This window comes from Rhincodon typus, chromosome 39, assembly GCF_021869965.1.
Source record: "Rhincodon typus isolate 14 chromosome 39, sRhiTyp1.1, whole genome shotgun sequence".
NCBI classification, from domain to species: Eukaryota; Metazoa; Chordata; class Chondrichthyes; order Orectolobiformes; family Rhincodontidae; genus Rhincodon; species Rhincodon typus.
This window is the reverse complement of record NC_063370.1, coordinates 2049094-2067110: the sequence shown is the minus strand read 5'-3', so window position 1 is coordinate 2067110 and position 18017 is coordinate 2049094. Positions and strand designations below refer to the sequence as shown.

At 40.7% G+C, this 18017-nt stretch overlaps 1 protein-coding gene across 1 annotated transcript in view; it reads right to left on the bottom strand.

Moving 5' to 3' along the window:
- LOC109929717 (protein Smaug homolog 1) overlaps nt 1–17760 on the bottom strand; it is a 35706-nt gene extending 17946 nt beyond the window's left edge. The window contains exons 1-7 of the mRNA XM_048618192.1: nt 17727–17760; nt 16252–16518; nt 6945–7054; nt 6009–6095; nt 3812–4121; nt 1696–1781; nt 37–152 (exon numbers count right to left, since the gene is read on the bottom strand). Coding sequence (XP_048474149.1) covers nt 37–152; nt 1696–1781; nt 3812–4121; nt 6009–6095; nt 6945–7054; nt 16252–16518; nt 17727–17760 — 1010 coding nt within the window. The remainder of the gene's footprint in view (nt 1–36; nt 153–1695; nt 1782–3811; nt 4122–6008; nt 6096–6944; nt 7055–16251; nt 16519–17726) is intronic.
- Between the last annotated feature and the right edge of the window lie 257 nt (nt 17761–18017).

Below are 18017 nucleotides of genomic sequence, written 5' to 3'. Positions count from 1 at the left end.
AAAAAAAAAAAAAAAAAAAAAAAAAAAAAAACTTACCTTCTCTGCCGAACACCTGGCATTTCTAGCAAGGCCTTCCTAGGAAAAGACCTCAGCAGTTTAAACACTTGCTGCTTCCATGAGAATAGCCTTTTCTTCTGTGTTTCAGTAAAAGCCTGAAATTACACAAATGGGATTCAAAAGGAGTAGATACAGTTTGAGCAATGTCCATGTTACTGATTTTCACTTAAATCGCTCATGACTCCAGACTGCTTCATTTTGCTGTCCTTCATATAAAGTAAAGTAATGGGTGTTCCTTGCATTGTGGCAGAATATTTGGAGCAGGGCAGTGCTATTGCAAATAGACACAAGGAAAACTAGCCAGTTAACAAGTGTCACATTTTTGTGGTCAGGTAGGAATCGTTGCAAGGTTGCACCCCGATGAATCACACTGGTCTTCCATCAGTGTTAAAAAGAGTCATTCCACAGTACTCCCCATTAACTGTAAGAAAACCCATGTCCTAGTCCACACACCTAGCTCACAGTGTGTCAGGAAGAACAGTTAATTTGGGGATGGGTGGGGAACTATTCCAGAAAGTCTTTGCTAAGGGTGGGAAGATTTAAAACAAAAAAAGTGTTGTTTTATAGAAAAAGGAACAATTAGCATGAATGAAATGCATTAAATTCTATGCTTCAGAATTTGTCAGATTACGTCATACTGAATTGCAAACATTGCTTGAATTGCTTAATCATACTTGTATCAGACAATGTGATAAATATCAGTTTTTCAGAGAGAAAAAGTCCTGTACGTGGTGAATCAGCAGACCTTAGCATGCATTTTAAAAGGCATGAGGTGACTTGGGACAACATTCTAGGGCTAGTCATAAAGATTCACCTTTGGGGGTTTTGCCTTTGATGATTATCTAGTGATTCACTGGAAAGATCCATCTGCAGGCTCATCCAAAACATAAGGAATGGCCAATTGGGTGACATTTCAGAATCCTTTGAACCCAGAAACCATACACCAATCTTCAAGTCTGCATGCGTGCTTAGCTCACAGATAACTATCTGACTGAAAATTGAGAATGCTATGGCAACAACCTTCAATACGATGCATAATTTCAGGCTGATACATCCAACATTAACAATGAGGCAGTGCTACCGGATGAAGCATTAATACAAACACCTGTTGACCAATTCAAGAGGATGCAAAATATTAGAATATATTATCCAAAGAAAAACAGGGAGTTGTCCTGGTTTCCTGGCCAACAACTTCCCCCTTAATCAAAAACAAAATTTGGTTATTCATTCTACTGCTGACCTGCAGAATCTTGCTGTGTGCTAGTTAATTGCCATGGACAAAGCAAGGAATTTTATTTCAGAAATAATCTATTCGCTGCAAATCACGTTGTGACATTCTGGAAGCTACAATATAAAAGCATGCTCTTTGGTCCTACAAGAGGTGGTTTGAAAAACGTTTGACAAGGATCAATAGTCCTTTCTACTTTTCAGATTCTATTAAGGCCATTGTTATTAGTTTGGACTCAGAACGGAACATGGGAACTGGAGTCTCTTCTGAAAAAGGAAAACAGTTCAAGTCACTGTAAAGGGACATTTCAAGGACAGATCATTAGCACAGAATGGTAACCCCCATTGCATTTCTCCATCTCATGCCTTTAACACAGGATGGCACTCCCATTATAACGCACAACTACTCACCTCATGAGCCAGGCACTTCTCTAGGAGCTGCAAGTAAGAGCTTATATTTTCTTCATCTGGTCTGGACACCAGCAGCTGAGTGCAAACTGTAGAAAACAAGGCAGAAGGAAAATGAAGTCTGTACCGAGCTAAAATCCATGAAAAAACAAAATCTGCATTCTTTCACCTTCTTCTCAAGCATCTACTGCTAGAAACTCTGTTAATGTCATAATGCACAACAGTCTGTTTTTAACCCGTTTTCTCCCAGTAACGGCAGGAACTCAACCCGTGGGTTCAGGAAAACATAGGACAAGGCTATTGAGCAATCTAAATGACAAGCCAAATGCTTGTCAAATGAAAGGAAGTGAACCCCCGAGGAAGCAGTGATTAGCTGCTTAGGTTTTAAAGTCAGCATATTCTCAGAAGAACAAAATATCAAGAGAATTGATGAGCATTACAATTTGGAGCCACGGGTGATAAGATTAATTGGAGTAGAAGGCATAGGAAAGAGTTTTGATTTCAACACTGATGGAAAGGAGGAGATAATACAGGTGCAATCAACACTATTGAGCCTGTTCATGATTTGGAAATTTGCAGACAAGAATTGTTGAGGTAGTTGATAGTGAAGAGGTCGGCTGTTGACTTCAGGAAGAAGTCAATGATACAGCTGGGTGAGCAGAAACGTGGCAAATTGAATTCAATCTGGCGAAGATAGATTATGCATTCAGGAAGGGCAAAAACAAACAAGAGGAGTATTCAATAAACAGGAAGGTATCAAAAGGGGTAGTAGTAGTAAAAGATTTTTGAGTGCATGCTCATAGGTCCCTCAAGGTGGAAAGACAGGTAGATAAGGGTGGCATATGGGATGCTTTCCTTCATTGAGCAAGATATTGAATAAGAGCAGGAATGCAATGCTGGAGCTAAACAAGCCAATGGTTAGGCCACATCTAGAGTTGTGCGCACAATTCTGGCCACCACATGACAGGAAGGACATAAATGCTCTGAAGAGATTACAGAGGAGATTTACAAGGGCATTGCCAGAGCTTTAAAACTGCAGGTATGAGGCAAGACTGGACAGACCAGAGTTGTCTTCCTTAGAAAAGTGGGTGAAGGGTGAAGGGTGAATTAGTCAAGGGGTGGTCTGGCTATGGTAGACAGGAAAGACAGAGGGATCAATCAGCAGGGGCACATATTTAAGATGACCGATACAAAGAATAGAAGGGACATCCAGAGTGTAATGGGTTTCTAGAATTCCCTGTCTGGTGGAGGTGGAAAACACAATTCACTTAAAAAAAAGAACCTGGATTTGCACCTAAAATGCTGTAACCTGCAAGGCGGTGCACCAAGTGCAGGTAAGTGGGATTAAAATGAATGTTTATTAGTTTATTCAGCTGGTGTCTAATTGATGGGCTAAATGGCCTCTTTCTGTGCTGTAACTTCTCTAATATGCTCCTTTTATGGAATACCACTTTGCCCACATTTGCTGTAATTAATACCTGCAATGGTTTACAAAATCAAACATAGAGACCCTTTCAAAATGGAGGCAACAATCACAAAACAAGTTTGTCATATCAACATCCTAAAAGCCCATTTCAGCCCTACCTTTATCCTCCAAATGCCTGATGTGCTGGTTTTTTCCAAGCCCTCTGCAATGCTCTTTGCAGGCAAGATAGTTAAAACTGTACAGAATAGCCCAAATGCAGAATTATTAATAACGAAGGAAATTAAAAAAGCCTGAGCCCTGAACGCTATCTGGCAATCTGCAGCAAGATGGGGTTAACTTTATAAGCAACAGCTTTCCCCAATATCCTTACCATGCTGTCTTGACTGTATGAAGTACCACAAGGCAGCAGAGTCAAAAATTAAGAGTTAGAGACAATAAGGACTCAGTGCATACAAAAAAAACCCATTGCAGATTGTAATCCTAGTAGAACCAAACTAAAAGGAGACATGTTGAAACTTTTCATCTTGCTATAAGGACTGGAATACAAACCATGAACCTTACTACTTGTAATCACATTTCCACTTTTGTTTCCTTTACTTTCAGAAATTCATTCGATTCTTGAAGGCACGGATCACTCTTTAATCCTACTTAGCTATCCCCAGACTTCCATAATTAAAGAAGTTGAGAACTAACCTTTCCCCATGACTCTGGTGAACTGTCCAGGAATATCACCTTCAGATACAGGAGCTGCTGCTGACTCTCCATCACATGTTGACACACTCTGGGACTGAAAACCATCAGATGTAGAATCCTTTTCAGCAGCTGTTTTGGTTGTTCGGCTGTCTGTGCCCAGTCCAGGTATAGTATTGGAGGAGCTATTGGTGCCTGTCTCGTGACCGTCTTTGGGGGTCATTTGAGGTGTTGTGTAAGCCTTGATTGGGGTTATAATTATTTGCTGCAGCTCCTGGAGGGCATTTCGAAGATTTCCTCCCTCAAGAATGTCCTATTGAAAGTATAGCAAATACTCATTACTTCAATCACTGGGCTCCTTGGATTATATACAGAAATGATTTTCAAAAATTTCTTCATGATTTTGCGGTGTTTGAATTATGCCAGCAGCGGTGTTCTAAACAAGTTAATATTTGCGCACACGATTCACGCGAATGACAGCAAAACAGAATAGAGCTATATCTATGTAGAACCACACTTCTACGCGACAGACCTGGAGTTTACTAGATGTTGAGTTGAGGTTCACACAGCTGAGGTCTAAGAGGTGCAGCACAGGTTTAGCACATCAGTTCAAGACAGGTTCAAAGCCAAGCCCCAATCTCAAGGAGAAAAATAGTGCCCACTTTTAGCTATTAATAGCTAGGTTAGTGTGAGTAATAGCTAAGTCTGTTTGAAGATCTGATACATAGTAACTTTTTGTAATTGGGGCAAGTCAAGTCAAGTTAGAATCCAAGTGCTGATGCAAACAAAACCACCAAGCCAGCTCCAAACAAGCGTTACTGGCGGCATGGTGGCTCAGTGGTTAGCACCTCACAGCACCAGGGACCCGGGTTCGATTCCACCCTCTGGCGGCTGTGTGGAGTTCGCACGTTCTCCCCGTGTCTGTGTGGGTTTCCTCCCACAGTCCAAAGATGTGCAGACTAGGTGGGTTGGATATGCTAAATTGCCCATAGTGCTCAGGGGTGTGTAAATTAAATGGGTTATAGGGAATGGGTCTGGGTGGGATGCTTTGAGGGTCAGTGTGGACTTGTTGGGCCGAAGGGCCTGTTTCCACACCTGTAGGGATTCAATACATCTCTTGCGGTGTGAACGTTCCAAACTGTAAAGACCAAAAGATTCCTGGTCTGACAGAATCCATTGATTTTAGCCAGGACAGCAAATCAGATCATTACAATGGTACTACAAAATGATGCCTAGCATTATGTACCGCAAAAAAAAAAAACAACAACACATTTGCAGAAAGGGAAATTAACAACTTGTTATTTATATGGTACACAGTCTCACGTAAAGAACCATCAGCAAATGGTGCATTAGAGATATCTGGACATAGAAGAAATAAAAACTCTGATACAGACTTGCAGATTGAGACATTTCATACAAGTTTAACTGGTGTATTATAGAATACATGTTCTATAACTGAGTCTACTGGGGTATTGCATAACAATACATTTGACTTCACTGATATTATGCAGACTATTGATAAAGCAGTAAACACCTCATGTTAGAGGAGATATTCCTAACAGGGTTTAGAGGACATCAGAAACTCATACATCGGAACAAAACCAGCAGATTTTAAACAGAAGTATTATACCAGAATGATGAGCTGTACAGTCTCAAGGAGGTTAATTTTTACTTTTACTTGCTTTGGTCATGACTACTGAGCTTCAGTCAGGAGGACACTGTGCTCATCAAGCTCTCAATTACTGCGGTGTCAAGATGCAGAGATGTCAGGGAGAAACGCCTTTCATCAGAAACACATAACTCATCTCACTAATATTCCTCAGATACTATGGCTCAGTGTGTTACTGCACCACACTTTGCAGTAAGATCCCATGCCAAGACAGCATTGGTAGTTAATCATAAACAGAATGAAAGTTTGAGCGTTGCAGTCAGTTCAGTGCTTCGGGGGAGCCAAATATCGAGGAAAGAAATTCTTGCTCTTGAACACTCTCCAATGCCCCTTGCAGAAAAGGGGATGTGAACACCAGAGATCAGGATCAAGAACAGCAACATTCAAGTTGGATGTATGATGTCAATATTCAGCCTAGATTCACAGGACAATTGGGCATTTGGGAGATAAGTCAGAGGCCTGATTTTATCCATAAGCTTATATCCACTACTTGCAGAGGGAAAGCAACTGGGGGAAAAACACTCAACCTACCTTTTCTAAGGATTTCAGCACACCCTGTCGTTCATGTAACTTCTGAATGCTCAAGGCTATTTTGTGCCGTGCTCCCTTTGTGACATTCTGCATAAAGAAATAGAAAAGACATTTAACGAGTTGGAAAAAAGTGGGAGGAGAAGGGAGCAGTGAAGAAAACAGGAAGAAGAAAAAGGAGGAAAACGAATTAAAATGCCCTGCTCCCCATTTTTAATTGTTTTTAAATCCCTTATTTGAGCAGCCTAATTAGCCCTAAATGCATTCTCCCAAAAGGTTACACTTGTCTAATTTTCCATCTGGCCCGACCAAAGTCCTTGCTGCTTAAAATAGTTAAAATCCTCTGCTGTAACTTATTTTACTTCCATCATTTGAGGTTTAATTCATACAATTATCGCAAATTTTTGTACAGTTCTGGTTGCCCTGTTATAGGAGGGATACTATTAAATAGAAGAGGGCTCAGAAAAGATTTATCAGAATGTTGCTGGGGTTGGATGGTTTGAGTTAAGGAAAAGATAGACAGGCTGGGACCCTTTTCCCACTGGAATGTAGGAGGTTGAGCGGGTGACCTGATAGAGGTTTAAGGTCATGAGGGGCATGGATAAAATGAAGAGCAAAGAAGTTTTTTGCCTAGGGCGGGGGCGTTCAAAACTAGGGGAGCATATTTTTAACAAGAGGGGAAAAAATTTAAAAAGGGACTTGAGGGGCGATATTTTCACACACTGGGTAGCTGATGTGTGGAATGAACTCCCAGAGGAAGTATACAGGAAGATGCAGGTACGGTTACAACATTTGGATAGGTACATGAATAGGCAAGGTTTAGAGGGATATAGGCTAAATGCAGGCAAGTGGAACCAATTTAGTTTGGCGAATTTGGTTGGCATGGACGCGTTGGTCTGTTTCCGTGCATGTGACTCTATAAAATGATTATAAACAGACCTGAGATTCCAGCTGGTGTTCGGTCAGGGTCATCATCTCCTCGTAGGTTAGCTGAGAGAAGAGAGACGCGTACTTGTGTAGCCGAAGACTCTTTAACCAAGTGGGCACGTCTGTGAAGCAAAAAATGGAATCAGCAACATGAGGGCAAAACATAAATTCAATGACCTGTTTCAAGATACAATATTCCAGTGAAAGTAATTTTATGATAAAGATTTCAATTTCTTATAAATTGCATAACCCAGGAGGTGAAGTGACCCCACACACACACACAAATGACCTACACTACGCAGATAGACAGCAATGCCATTATCCACTTTGCAGTAGATTTGCACTACACAATCTCTTCAGTTCTACAGACTTGGCCTGTCCAGAATGTTGCCAAAACCAAACACATTAACCCACATCTGTTCAGTTATAGTCCACCTCCAGTATATAATGTTGAAGGAGAGACTCAAGTGTATGTTCAGCACTTCCCATATCTCACCAGTCACTTCTCTCAGAAAGCCACCATTGCCAAGGAGATCTAACACCAGATCAGAGAAGTGGTATTGATATTAGTGACTGCAGGAGCTTGCTACAGATCATTCAAAATGGCAATATTTGCCCATTAAGACGAATCATGCTTCAGGTCCAAATTATGAGGCACAGTGTTAGGAAAGAAGCGGAAGAAAATCCTGCACCCCAAGTTCCACTACCTCATGGGACATCCTGCCCCACATGTCAAAAGATCTGTAGGTCGTGAATCAATCGGTCTCCAGGTGACCCATATCAGAAATGAAATGCCCTAGGTAGATGGCATTGTCAAATTGAAATACATTGACGATATTGGATAATAAGGACGAGTACAGTTATACACTAGACTTAGAAATGCCGATAACCATTCTGCAATCTTGATCATTGTCTATACATCATGTTGTCACGTCACAGCATTATCCATTTGCAGTATGCTATAGAACATGACAATTTGATTGCTGTTCACCTCCAACAGCAATTATCGGTTACTGACATGTCCTTAATTTTAAACATGCCACTGAGTTGTCGTCCAACAACATATCAGAATCTCTTCCACAGGAGTGAGAAAGTATGCAAATGAGACACCCAAACCACCTCCCAGACCGAAATGACGGGATAGAGAATCACTGGTCTCAGTATGAAACATTGTGAGGAGCAAATCAACAGAAAGTGAGAAAGCAAAACTAGAGATGTGGATTTGAAGCCAGACCTTCAAGCTAGTTAATTACTTCTAATTCAGTGAAGTCCAGTTCCCCAAGGAAAGCAATCACAGAGCAACTAATAGAGGCCATAAAAATCAAGATAAGGGGAGTGAGGAAAGCAATTCAGACTAACTAAACTCATCCTTCCATAGATACCACACTCACCATCAGTAACACCCATTTGCTTAAAGACTACTTAAAGCATTGACCTGAAGCGTTAACACTGATAAATGACCTTTAAGCACAGCTTTCTTCATGTTGCTTCATGGGAGGTGAGCATCCCTAACTAAGCCTGCATTTATTGCCTTTAAATTGCTCTGGCAAGCTACCTTCTTAACAAACACTGTGGTCCTTGGTATGTAGGGACAACCACAGTGCTGTCAGGGAGTCAGTTCCAGGATTTTGACCCAGTGACAGTGAAGGAACAGGTGATACACTTCCAAGTCAGGATGGTAAGTGTTTTTGTTTGGGGACGGGTGGGGACTTGCAGGCAGCGGTATGTAATCCCCTCAAAAACTCAGTCTTTCCACCAAGTTTTTATTTCAGATCTTCAGCAGTATTCTGCTTTGTGTCCAACTAACCAATTCTTGAACTGGTCTTTTCATTATGCCTTTACGCCCCAGCTGAAGTTTAAATTTAGACTAGTTTCATCACTTCTGATAGTCCGAGGATTTTGTAATCATACTGCTTGTTAATATACCACCATAAACAGAAATTAAACTAGAGGGGAGAAAAGTCTGATTTCTCAAGAACAATGGCATGAGATTTCAGTGGGGAATGTGGAGGTAAAGGCTATTAGCGATAAATAAACCAGGCTCTTTTGGATGGTTCACCCTATTTATTCATCTTTTCCCTCAATCACCTTAAATACATTGACGCTGCTTTCAGCTTACGCATATTGGCTGCTTTGATGTCCTCCTAATGCAACTCTATCCATAACATGATTGCTGCTTTAATGAAGAAGTTTCCCTTAACAGCATTCCTTATTTTTAAGCTAGTCTCTGTTGGAATTAGAAATCTTCACAAGGAATAAGTTCACTGGATCAGTTAAAAAGTCAACCTCCTCCATTATCTCTCAAATTTAAAGTGGCTAATGTTTGGCTTTCTATTTTATTAAAAAGGACAAACTTAAGTCCTTTAACATTTCTCTACTTAAATTAGTGTTTTGTTAAGTCACTGCTGCTTCCCAGAGCTTCATACAGTAATTTTAACTAGCGTCAACCTAAATGCCAGCACAAAAACGTATTACACACTATTTTCATATCACACCATTATATTCATCAACTTCAACCAAGTCCGACCCAAGATAAACAAACATTCACAAACTCATTAACAAAATGCACGAATGTAGCTGATCATCAAGGTGGGAGATACAGCAAGTGGACGTGATCAGCAAATTACAAAGCTACAGAGAGATTACGTCAGTTAAACTATGGCAAATGCAGTACAATGTGAGGAAAGTGACATGTAATTGAACCTGAAACCAAGACAGGCAAAATTGGAATATTTTCCTAATGGCAAAGGTTAGGAAGGGATTTGGGTGTTTGTTCATGTACATAAATCACTAAAAGTTAGTGTGGAACAGCTCGAATTTTGTATAGCACCTTTAATGCAGCGAAGCATTTCAAGAGGCTGCACAGCAGCATGATCAAACAAAAAAATGACAAAAAAAAGAGTGGTATTAGGATAGTTAAGACATTTTGAAGATAATTTTAGAAGGAGCGGGGAGGAGTTCAAGGCGGCAATTCCAGACCGGAGATCTAGATAGGTGAGAGTACAAATCCACTGATGCAGTGAATGCTCAAGAGGCCAAAATTGGAATTAAGATGCAGCAGCAGATACAGTGCCATCAAAAGGCTCACAGAATGCCAGTTTTTATATCAAGGGAGCTGAAATACAAAAGGAAAGGAAGCCTTCCTGCAATGTTTAAGGGTCTCAGTAAGATTCCAACTGGAGCAGTACATTCAGTTTTGGATGTTACATCTCAAAAAGATCTTTGGGCAGAAATATGAGGCTTATGGAGTTAAATTTGAGGGCAAGTTGCAAAACCTGATTTTCACCCTGCCGCCCTTCAGTCTAGTTGATTAGAGGGTGAGGTAACTGAAGTAATTTGATAGGGCAGATACACAGAAAGCATTACCTTGGATGGAATAATCTAAAACTTAAGAAATTTAGGATTGAAATGAGGAACTACTTCTCCATAAAGTAATGGGAAATGGTGAATTTCCTTCTATTATATCTGGGGTCAAGACCAACAGAGACTTTTACTAAATGGCTATCAAAGGATTTGCAGCAATGATAGAGGAATTAATTTTGAGGAGGAGGAATTGCCTTCTCTTGTTCCTAACACAGCATGGGTGGGGAGAGAGAAAAAGAAACAATGATTTGGTGTACCTAACCTTTCAATTTTTTTTCTCATGTTTCAGAATGGAGAAGGGAAGAGAATGAAAAATTGTTGTCAAATGTCTAGCCATTGAGAGAATAAAAGTTACCCATTAGTTAGAAACCAAAGTTCAAGACACAGACCCATTGGCATTGCACTCTTAATCCACCTGATACATAACACTTTCATTAGATATTCTCATAATAGCTCATTACTGTGAATATTGAATGTAACCTTCAAATATGGCCACAGATACGGATTCCTGACCAATTAGCTTTATCAATTTTGTGTTTGCTGTAACAATCAATTTAACTGATCTCAGAAACAAATTATTGAATTGAAACAATGAATATGCTGCAAGCTTAAAATTGCATTGCATTCCCATATACAAAATCTTGCAGCAGGGCACACATTACTCTCTTACACCACCTAGCTCTGGCCGGACGCTGGCAGCTGTCCAAGTTTAGGCAGGTGAAAAAGGGTGCAGTGCAAATAAGACTACAGGAGAGAAAGAAACAGCCTCGAATAGCACAAAAATGAGAAGAATTTAAATCATCTTTATGCTGTAAGGATTACATAGAACATAGAACATTACAGCGCAGTACAGGCCCTTCGGCCCTCGATGTTGCGCTGACCTGTGAAAACCAATCTGAAGCCCATCTAACCTAAACTATTCCATTATCATCCATATGTTTATCCAATGACCATTTAAATGCCCTTAAAGTGGGCGAGTCTACTATTCTTGCAGGCAGGGCATTCCACGCCCTTACTACTCTGAGTAAAGAACCTACCTCTGACGTCTGTCCTATATCTATCACCCCTCAATTTAAAGCTATGTCCCCTCGTGCTAGCCATCACCATCCGAGGAAAAAGGCTCCCACTGTCCACCCTATCTAATCCTCTGATGATCTTGTATGTCTCTATCAAGTCACCTCTTAACCTTCTTCTCTCTAACGAAAACAGCCTCAAAACCCTCAGCCTTTCCTCATAAGACCTTCCCTCCATTCCAGGCAACATCCTGGTAAATCTCCTCTGCACCCTTTCCAATGCTTCCACATCCTTCCTATAATGCAGTGACCAGAACTGTACGCAATACTCCAAGTGCAGCCGCACCAGAGTTTTGTACAGCTGCAACATGACCTCATGGCTCCGAAACTCAATCCCTCTACCAATAAAACCTAACATACTGTACGCCTTCTTAACAACGCTATCAACCTGGGTGGCAACTTTCAGTGATCTATGCACATGGACACCGAGATCTCTCTGCTCATCCACACTACCAAGAATCTTACCATTAGCCCAGTACTCTGTATTCCTGTTACTCCTTCCAAAGTGAATCACCTCACACTTTTCCGCATTAAACTCCATTTGCCACCTCTCAGTCCAGCTCTGCAGCTTATCTATGTCCCTCTGTAACCTACAACATCCTTCTGCACTATCCACAACTCCACTGACTTTGGTGTCATCCGCAAATTTACTAACCCATCCTTCTACGCCCTCATCCAGGTCATTTATAAAAATGACAAACAGCAGTGGCCCCAAAACAGATCCTTGAGGTACACCACTAGTAACTGAACTCCAGGATGAACATTTCCCATCAACCACCACCCTCTGTCTTCTTACAGCTCGCCAATTTCTGATCCAAACCGCTAAATCACCCTCAATCCCATGCCTCCGTATTTTCTGCAATAGCCTACCATAGGGAACCTTATCAAACGCTTTACTGAAATCCAAATACACCACATCAACCGCTTTACCCTCATCCACCTGTTTGGTCACCTTCTCGAAGAACTCAATAAGGTTTGTGCGGCACGACCTACCCTTCACAAAACTGTGTTGACTATCCCTAATCAAATTATTCCTTTCTAGATGATAAATCCTATCTCTTATAATCCTTTCCAACACTTTACCCACAACCGAAGTAAGGCTCACTGGTCTATAATTACCAGGGTTGTCTCTACTCCCCTTCTTGAACAAGGGGACAACATTTGCTAGTCTCCAGTCTTCTGGCACTATTCCTGAAGACAATGACGACATAAAGATCAAAGCCAAAGGCTCTGCAATCTCCTCTCTGGCTTCCCAGAGAATCCTAGGATAAATCCCATCCGGCCCAGGGGACTTATCTATTTTCACACCTTCCAGAATTGCTAACACCTCCTCCTTATGAACCTTAATCCCGTCCAGTCTAATAGCCTGTATCTCAGTATTCTCCTCAACTACATTGTCTTTTTCCTGCGTGAATACTGACGAAAAATATTCATTTAGCACCTCTCCTATCTCTTCGGACTCCACGCACAACTTCCCACTACTGTCCTTGACCGGCCCCAATCTTACTCGAGTCATTCTTTTATTCCTGACATACCTATAGAAAGCTTTAGGGTTTTCCTTGATCCTACCTGCTAAAGACTTCTCATACCCCCTCCTGGCTCTTCTTAGCTCTCTCTTTAGGTCCTTCGTGGCTAACTTGTAACTCTCAAGCGCCCTCACTGAGCCTTCACGCCTCATCTCTACATAAGCCTCCTTCTTCCTCTTGACAAGAAATTCAACTTCTTTAGTAAACCACGGTTCCCTCGCTCGACCACTTCCTCCCTGCCTGACAGGTACATACTTCTCAAGGACACGCAGTAGCTGTTCCTTGAACAAGCTCCACATTTCAATTGTGCCCAGCCCCTGCAGTTTCCTTCTCCACCCAATGCATCCTAAATCTTGCCTCATCGCCTCATAGTTGCCTTTCCCCCAGCTATAACTCTTGCCCTGCTTTATATACCGATCCCTTTCCATCACTAAAGTAAACGTAACTGAATTGTGGTCACTATCACCAAAGGGCTTTCCTACCTCCAAATCTAACACCTGGCCTGGTTCATTACCCAGTACCAAATCCAATGTGGCCTCGCCTCTTGTTGGCCTATCTACATACTGTGTCAGGAAACCCTCCTGCACACATTGGACAAAAACTGACCCATCTGAAGTCCTCGAACTATAGCGTTTCCAGTCAATATTTGGAAAGTTAAAGTCCCCCATAACAACTACCCTGTTACTTTCGCTCCTATCCAGAATCATCTTTGCAATCTTTTCCTCTACATCTCTGGAACTTTTCGGAGGCCTATAGAAAACTCCCAACAGGGTGACCTCTCCTTTCCTGGTTCTAACCTCAGCCCATACTACCTCAGTAGACGAGTTGTCATCAAGTGTTCTTTCTGCCACCGTAATACTGTCCTTGACTAACAATGCCAAAGTTTTCTCAAGGAGCCTCTACCATTCATACAGTTTCAGAATGATGTTATGATGGGTGCATGAGCCCTGCAACAGGTTGCATTCTGAACTGCAAAAAATAATCAAAGAAATCTTTACAGTTGTAGAATGCGCCCTTCCAAACCAGTCCTGTATTTAAACGTAGCGTTTGGATCTAAATGGCACTACAAAAGGATAATGCGTAAAATGAAAAAGTTGGATATGATAAATTAAAACTCTACATATTGGCATATTTCCAAGTCTTCCTCTAACACATTGGCACCAGTTCACAAAAGAAGCCTGGTGACAACACTGGGAGATCTGAGCAAAGAATAAGTTTTGTCTTGTTTAGGTTTTATTAATTCAGCACTTACTGAAGGGAGTTAGTGGAATGACAAGCTAAAATGATGACATTTTCTACATTACGTAATTAGTTTCACCCAAACTGCTGCCTGCTTTTCAAAAAAATTCCTAATACACTTGCTGTCTTGAGGAACCAGAGATATAACCGAGTCTGTTGATAACACCCCTAATGTTACTAGGTTAAGAAAAGGCAAATAAATTCCAAGTAGAGGGAGTTGAGGATTATAAAACAAAAACATGAGAAAACAACCATATTTGAAGCATCCAACATTAGAAACAGAATTTTAAACTGTCACAAACCAGGCACATAAGATCCAGCACTTTATGAATGTCATCTTAACACTTGGATGGGTTATTACCTTTTAATACCTCCAGTCATTTAAAGTATTGGACAGCAAAGACAAAAAATATAGGTTGAGAAACTGAAATAGAAATGCCAATGTCTGACTCGAAGCAAACAATTTCAGGTAATCCCATGAGATATCATAAAATAGTATTACTGACACACATCCTGTTTACTTAGACATGCCTTCCCTGATTTTATCTAATCCATCGTACACTACTCTGGGCACTATACAACAAGAGTGAACATTTAGTTGAGGTGCAAGTGCAATCATGTTAGTCAGCATAACTGGTAAGTAAAACAGCTTTTAAGCACCCCACACAATACAAAAAAAATTGAAAACGCACAGATGTCACTTGTGATTTTCCTTTGTGCTAAATATTGCCCAAAAACAACGGCTTTTAATTCAACCAGAACGGTCACAGAGTTCACTCCTGCTCATTATTTAATGACCCACCACTGGAAAGGAGTTCAGGATCTGACTGCCCCAACTTCCCTCTCCTTTAGCCAAATAGTATGTTAACAACATTTTTGAGTACAAGTCCGGATAACCGTTCAAGTGAATATCAAAGGCTGCCATGATGCCTTTTTACAAGAACCATCAACTTCAGGGTATTAAAATTCCAAAAGAACCAGCTTTTAGAAAGGAGGTTACTTTAATGCCAAATCTGTTTGTTCCAGTAGAATATTCAAAGAACAGTGAGTACTTCCAGTTTCGCAGCAACATTCTTCACTCAACCAAAGCCTTCTAGGATAGATTAATAGATCACTTATCTCATCTGTACCTGCAAGAATTTTGTTGGCCACCATATTTGTCTGAACAGTCATTGCAATTCCAATTGAATTTATCATGGAGAAGGGACACATTATTGGGAAATGTGACAAATGCTACATAAACGTAAAGTTTTTCTTTCCAAAGTGCCCTAACTTCAAACGTATTTGTTCAAATGCTCACTGGAAATCTGAAACAGTAACAAAAACTGGGAATACTCAGCAGGTCTGGCAGCAACTGTGGAGATACACAGCTAATGTTTCAGGTCTTTCAGACCTTGCTTCAGAACTCAGACTTCTATTCAATCTACCAAACAGCATTCTGAACTTCCAGCTTCAGTAAAAGTTTTAAGCACATGATGCTCCCACTTACTGTTCTGGAAAAATATTCAAGGAGGATTTTGCTACTAAATGATACTGCCACAGTTCACAGGAAAACCAACGAGGTCAACAAATGGAATACTCAGTTACTGGTATCTATTCCAAGATGTTTTATTAGTTAGTAATCAAAGGATGTACATGTTTTCGTCTTTCCTGCAAACTGATAAGTGAAATTAAAATTTGTGCTGGCAAAGCACAAGAGCTCGTTGCAGAATGGAAATTGTACAGAGCTCTGCTCAAGCAGTCGTTACCCCCATTTCAAAGCAACTAAAATATATTCAGTGTAATACTGACTAGATTTCGCACTGAACAACCCAACTATTCACCTTATCTCAGTTATCTTTACCTTGATTGTGGATGGGTAGCATTAGTGGGCTCCCAACACATTGGTTCAAACTGCAAAAGACTAATCTCAATGCAGACCAGTTACATTCACTAAGGCTAACCTCCAGACTTTTAAAAATCCTCATTGCTATTCTTCACTTTGATATGCTTTTCCATGTCTGGGTGAAAAGATTGCACCCATTTTCAGTTTACTCCTAACTTCTTTGTAGACTTTCAGCCAAAACTCTGTTGTCCCATCACATTTTCTGAGCCAAAAACCTGGTCATTATCTCTTACCTTTCATGCCACTCCCCTCCTCCTGAAATGTGTTGCGACTTGACCCCTGTTCCTCAGTCTGCTCACTGCCACCACTCCCAGAGGAGGCTATGCTGCTCTGCGGGGAGAGTGGTGCATGGTCTGATGGGGCGTAGACTGCTCTGGTACGTAGGTCTTCTGGAGACATCCACTCGCTGACCGCAGACTGGTTTGTCATATTGATCGGTGGTGTGAGGGAAACTGAGCGCTTCAGAGGACTGTGGTTGGTTTGGGTTTGGCCTTGGAGAACTGAAAATTAAAAATGGAACATTAATTTGAAAAATTTAAAAGAAACTTGACTCCTCCTTCAACAAGTAGTGGGCAAAATAAAAAATAATTCCTAAAAATGTGAGGTTCAAGTGTTCAGTCCTACAAGAGTAATTAGCTTCCCAGCTCAGTTTGAATTTCAAGTTAGCTTCTCTTTTTTGTCATTAGCAGATTTGGTTACACATCTCCATTGAATATTTTAGAATCACAGCTATTGTAAACACCAATAGGGCCTCAGCAGTCTAAACAGCTAATGCCTGGGGTGCAGGTGAAGCTGCAGAAGCAAATCATGTGAAGGCCCACTTCCTGAAATGCCTTCAGTCCTCTCAACTGAAAAATCTAGAGTCAGAAAGATAAATGCCTAGTGCTCCTGATAGCACCAAGTATCACATCAGAAATAAAATTATACTCTGACCACATAAACACCATCTCTAACGTAATTCTCAAAACTTTTGTTAAATTAAGCTGAGGTACAACTGGGAACATAGGAACAGGAGAAGGCCATTCAGTACCTCAAGCCTGTTCCACCAAGATGATTATAGCTGATCTGTGGCCTAACTCCATATAACCTGCCTTTGGCCCATATCTCCTAATACCTTTGCTTAACAAAAACTCAGTTTTAAAATTAACCGATCTAGCATCAACTGCTATTTGTGGAAGACGTGAAAAGAATTGTCACTGACACGACTCTGACTATTTGGGCTGTGAGATTTAAGACACAAGACTCAAGAATCTCAACATATCTACAGAGATCTAAAAGTATGACTTGAAGCAGCAAAACAGTCTCACTCATGATAATTCTAAGGCTCAAATGCATAAAAATTTGAATAGGTGCACAAGACAATCAATGGAAAGGAGATTTTTTAAACTCACTTTGGCACTGAATATTGGAACTAGAATATTCTAAGGAAAGACCTCTTTCCACAAAAAAAAATGGTTGTCATCTAAACACAGACTTCAACTAAAAGATGGGATTTTCTGTTTAACAAACAATCCTATTTAAAACTAAGGGCTGCTTGGAAACAGTAGATTGCAGCTAGTGCAAACTGAACACCAAATTACATTTCACTGTTTACAAAGAGTCAAATATGCAAAATTATTCACAGAATGGGGAATGTACTTTACTAGTCTTGATTCACAGAAGCTTACATTTGCTACTAACTCTCACAATGGGGTCTATAGAGACTTGCCAAAAGGCCCTTCAAAATAATGAGTGTGCGCCATGGTTAAGAGCAAAATGAATGAACAGCACTCAAATAAAAGCAAAATATTGCCGATGCCGGAAATCTGAAATACAAAGTGTCGGGCAAACTCAAGTCTGGCAGCATCTGTGGAAAGAGAAACAGTTAAAAGTTTCAAGTCCAATATGACTCGTTTGGAACTTAGAATGAGTAGTAGCCAGAGGCATACTCTCCCGATACCTCTGCAAGGACAGAGGGGCTGGAGTGAGAAATAGGCATATACATCGCATTGATAGATTA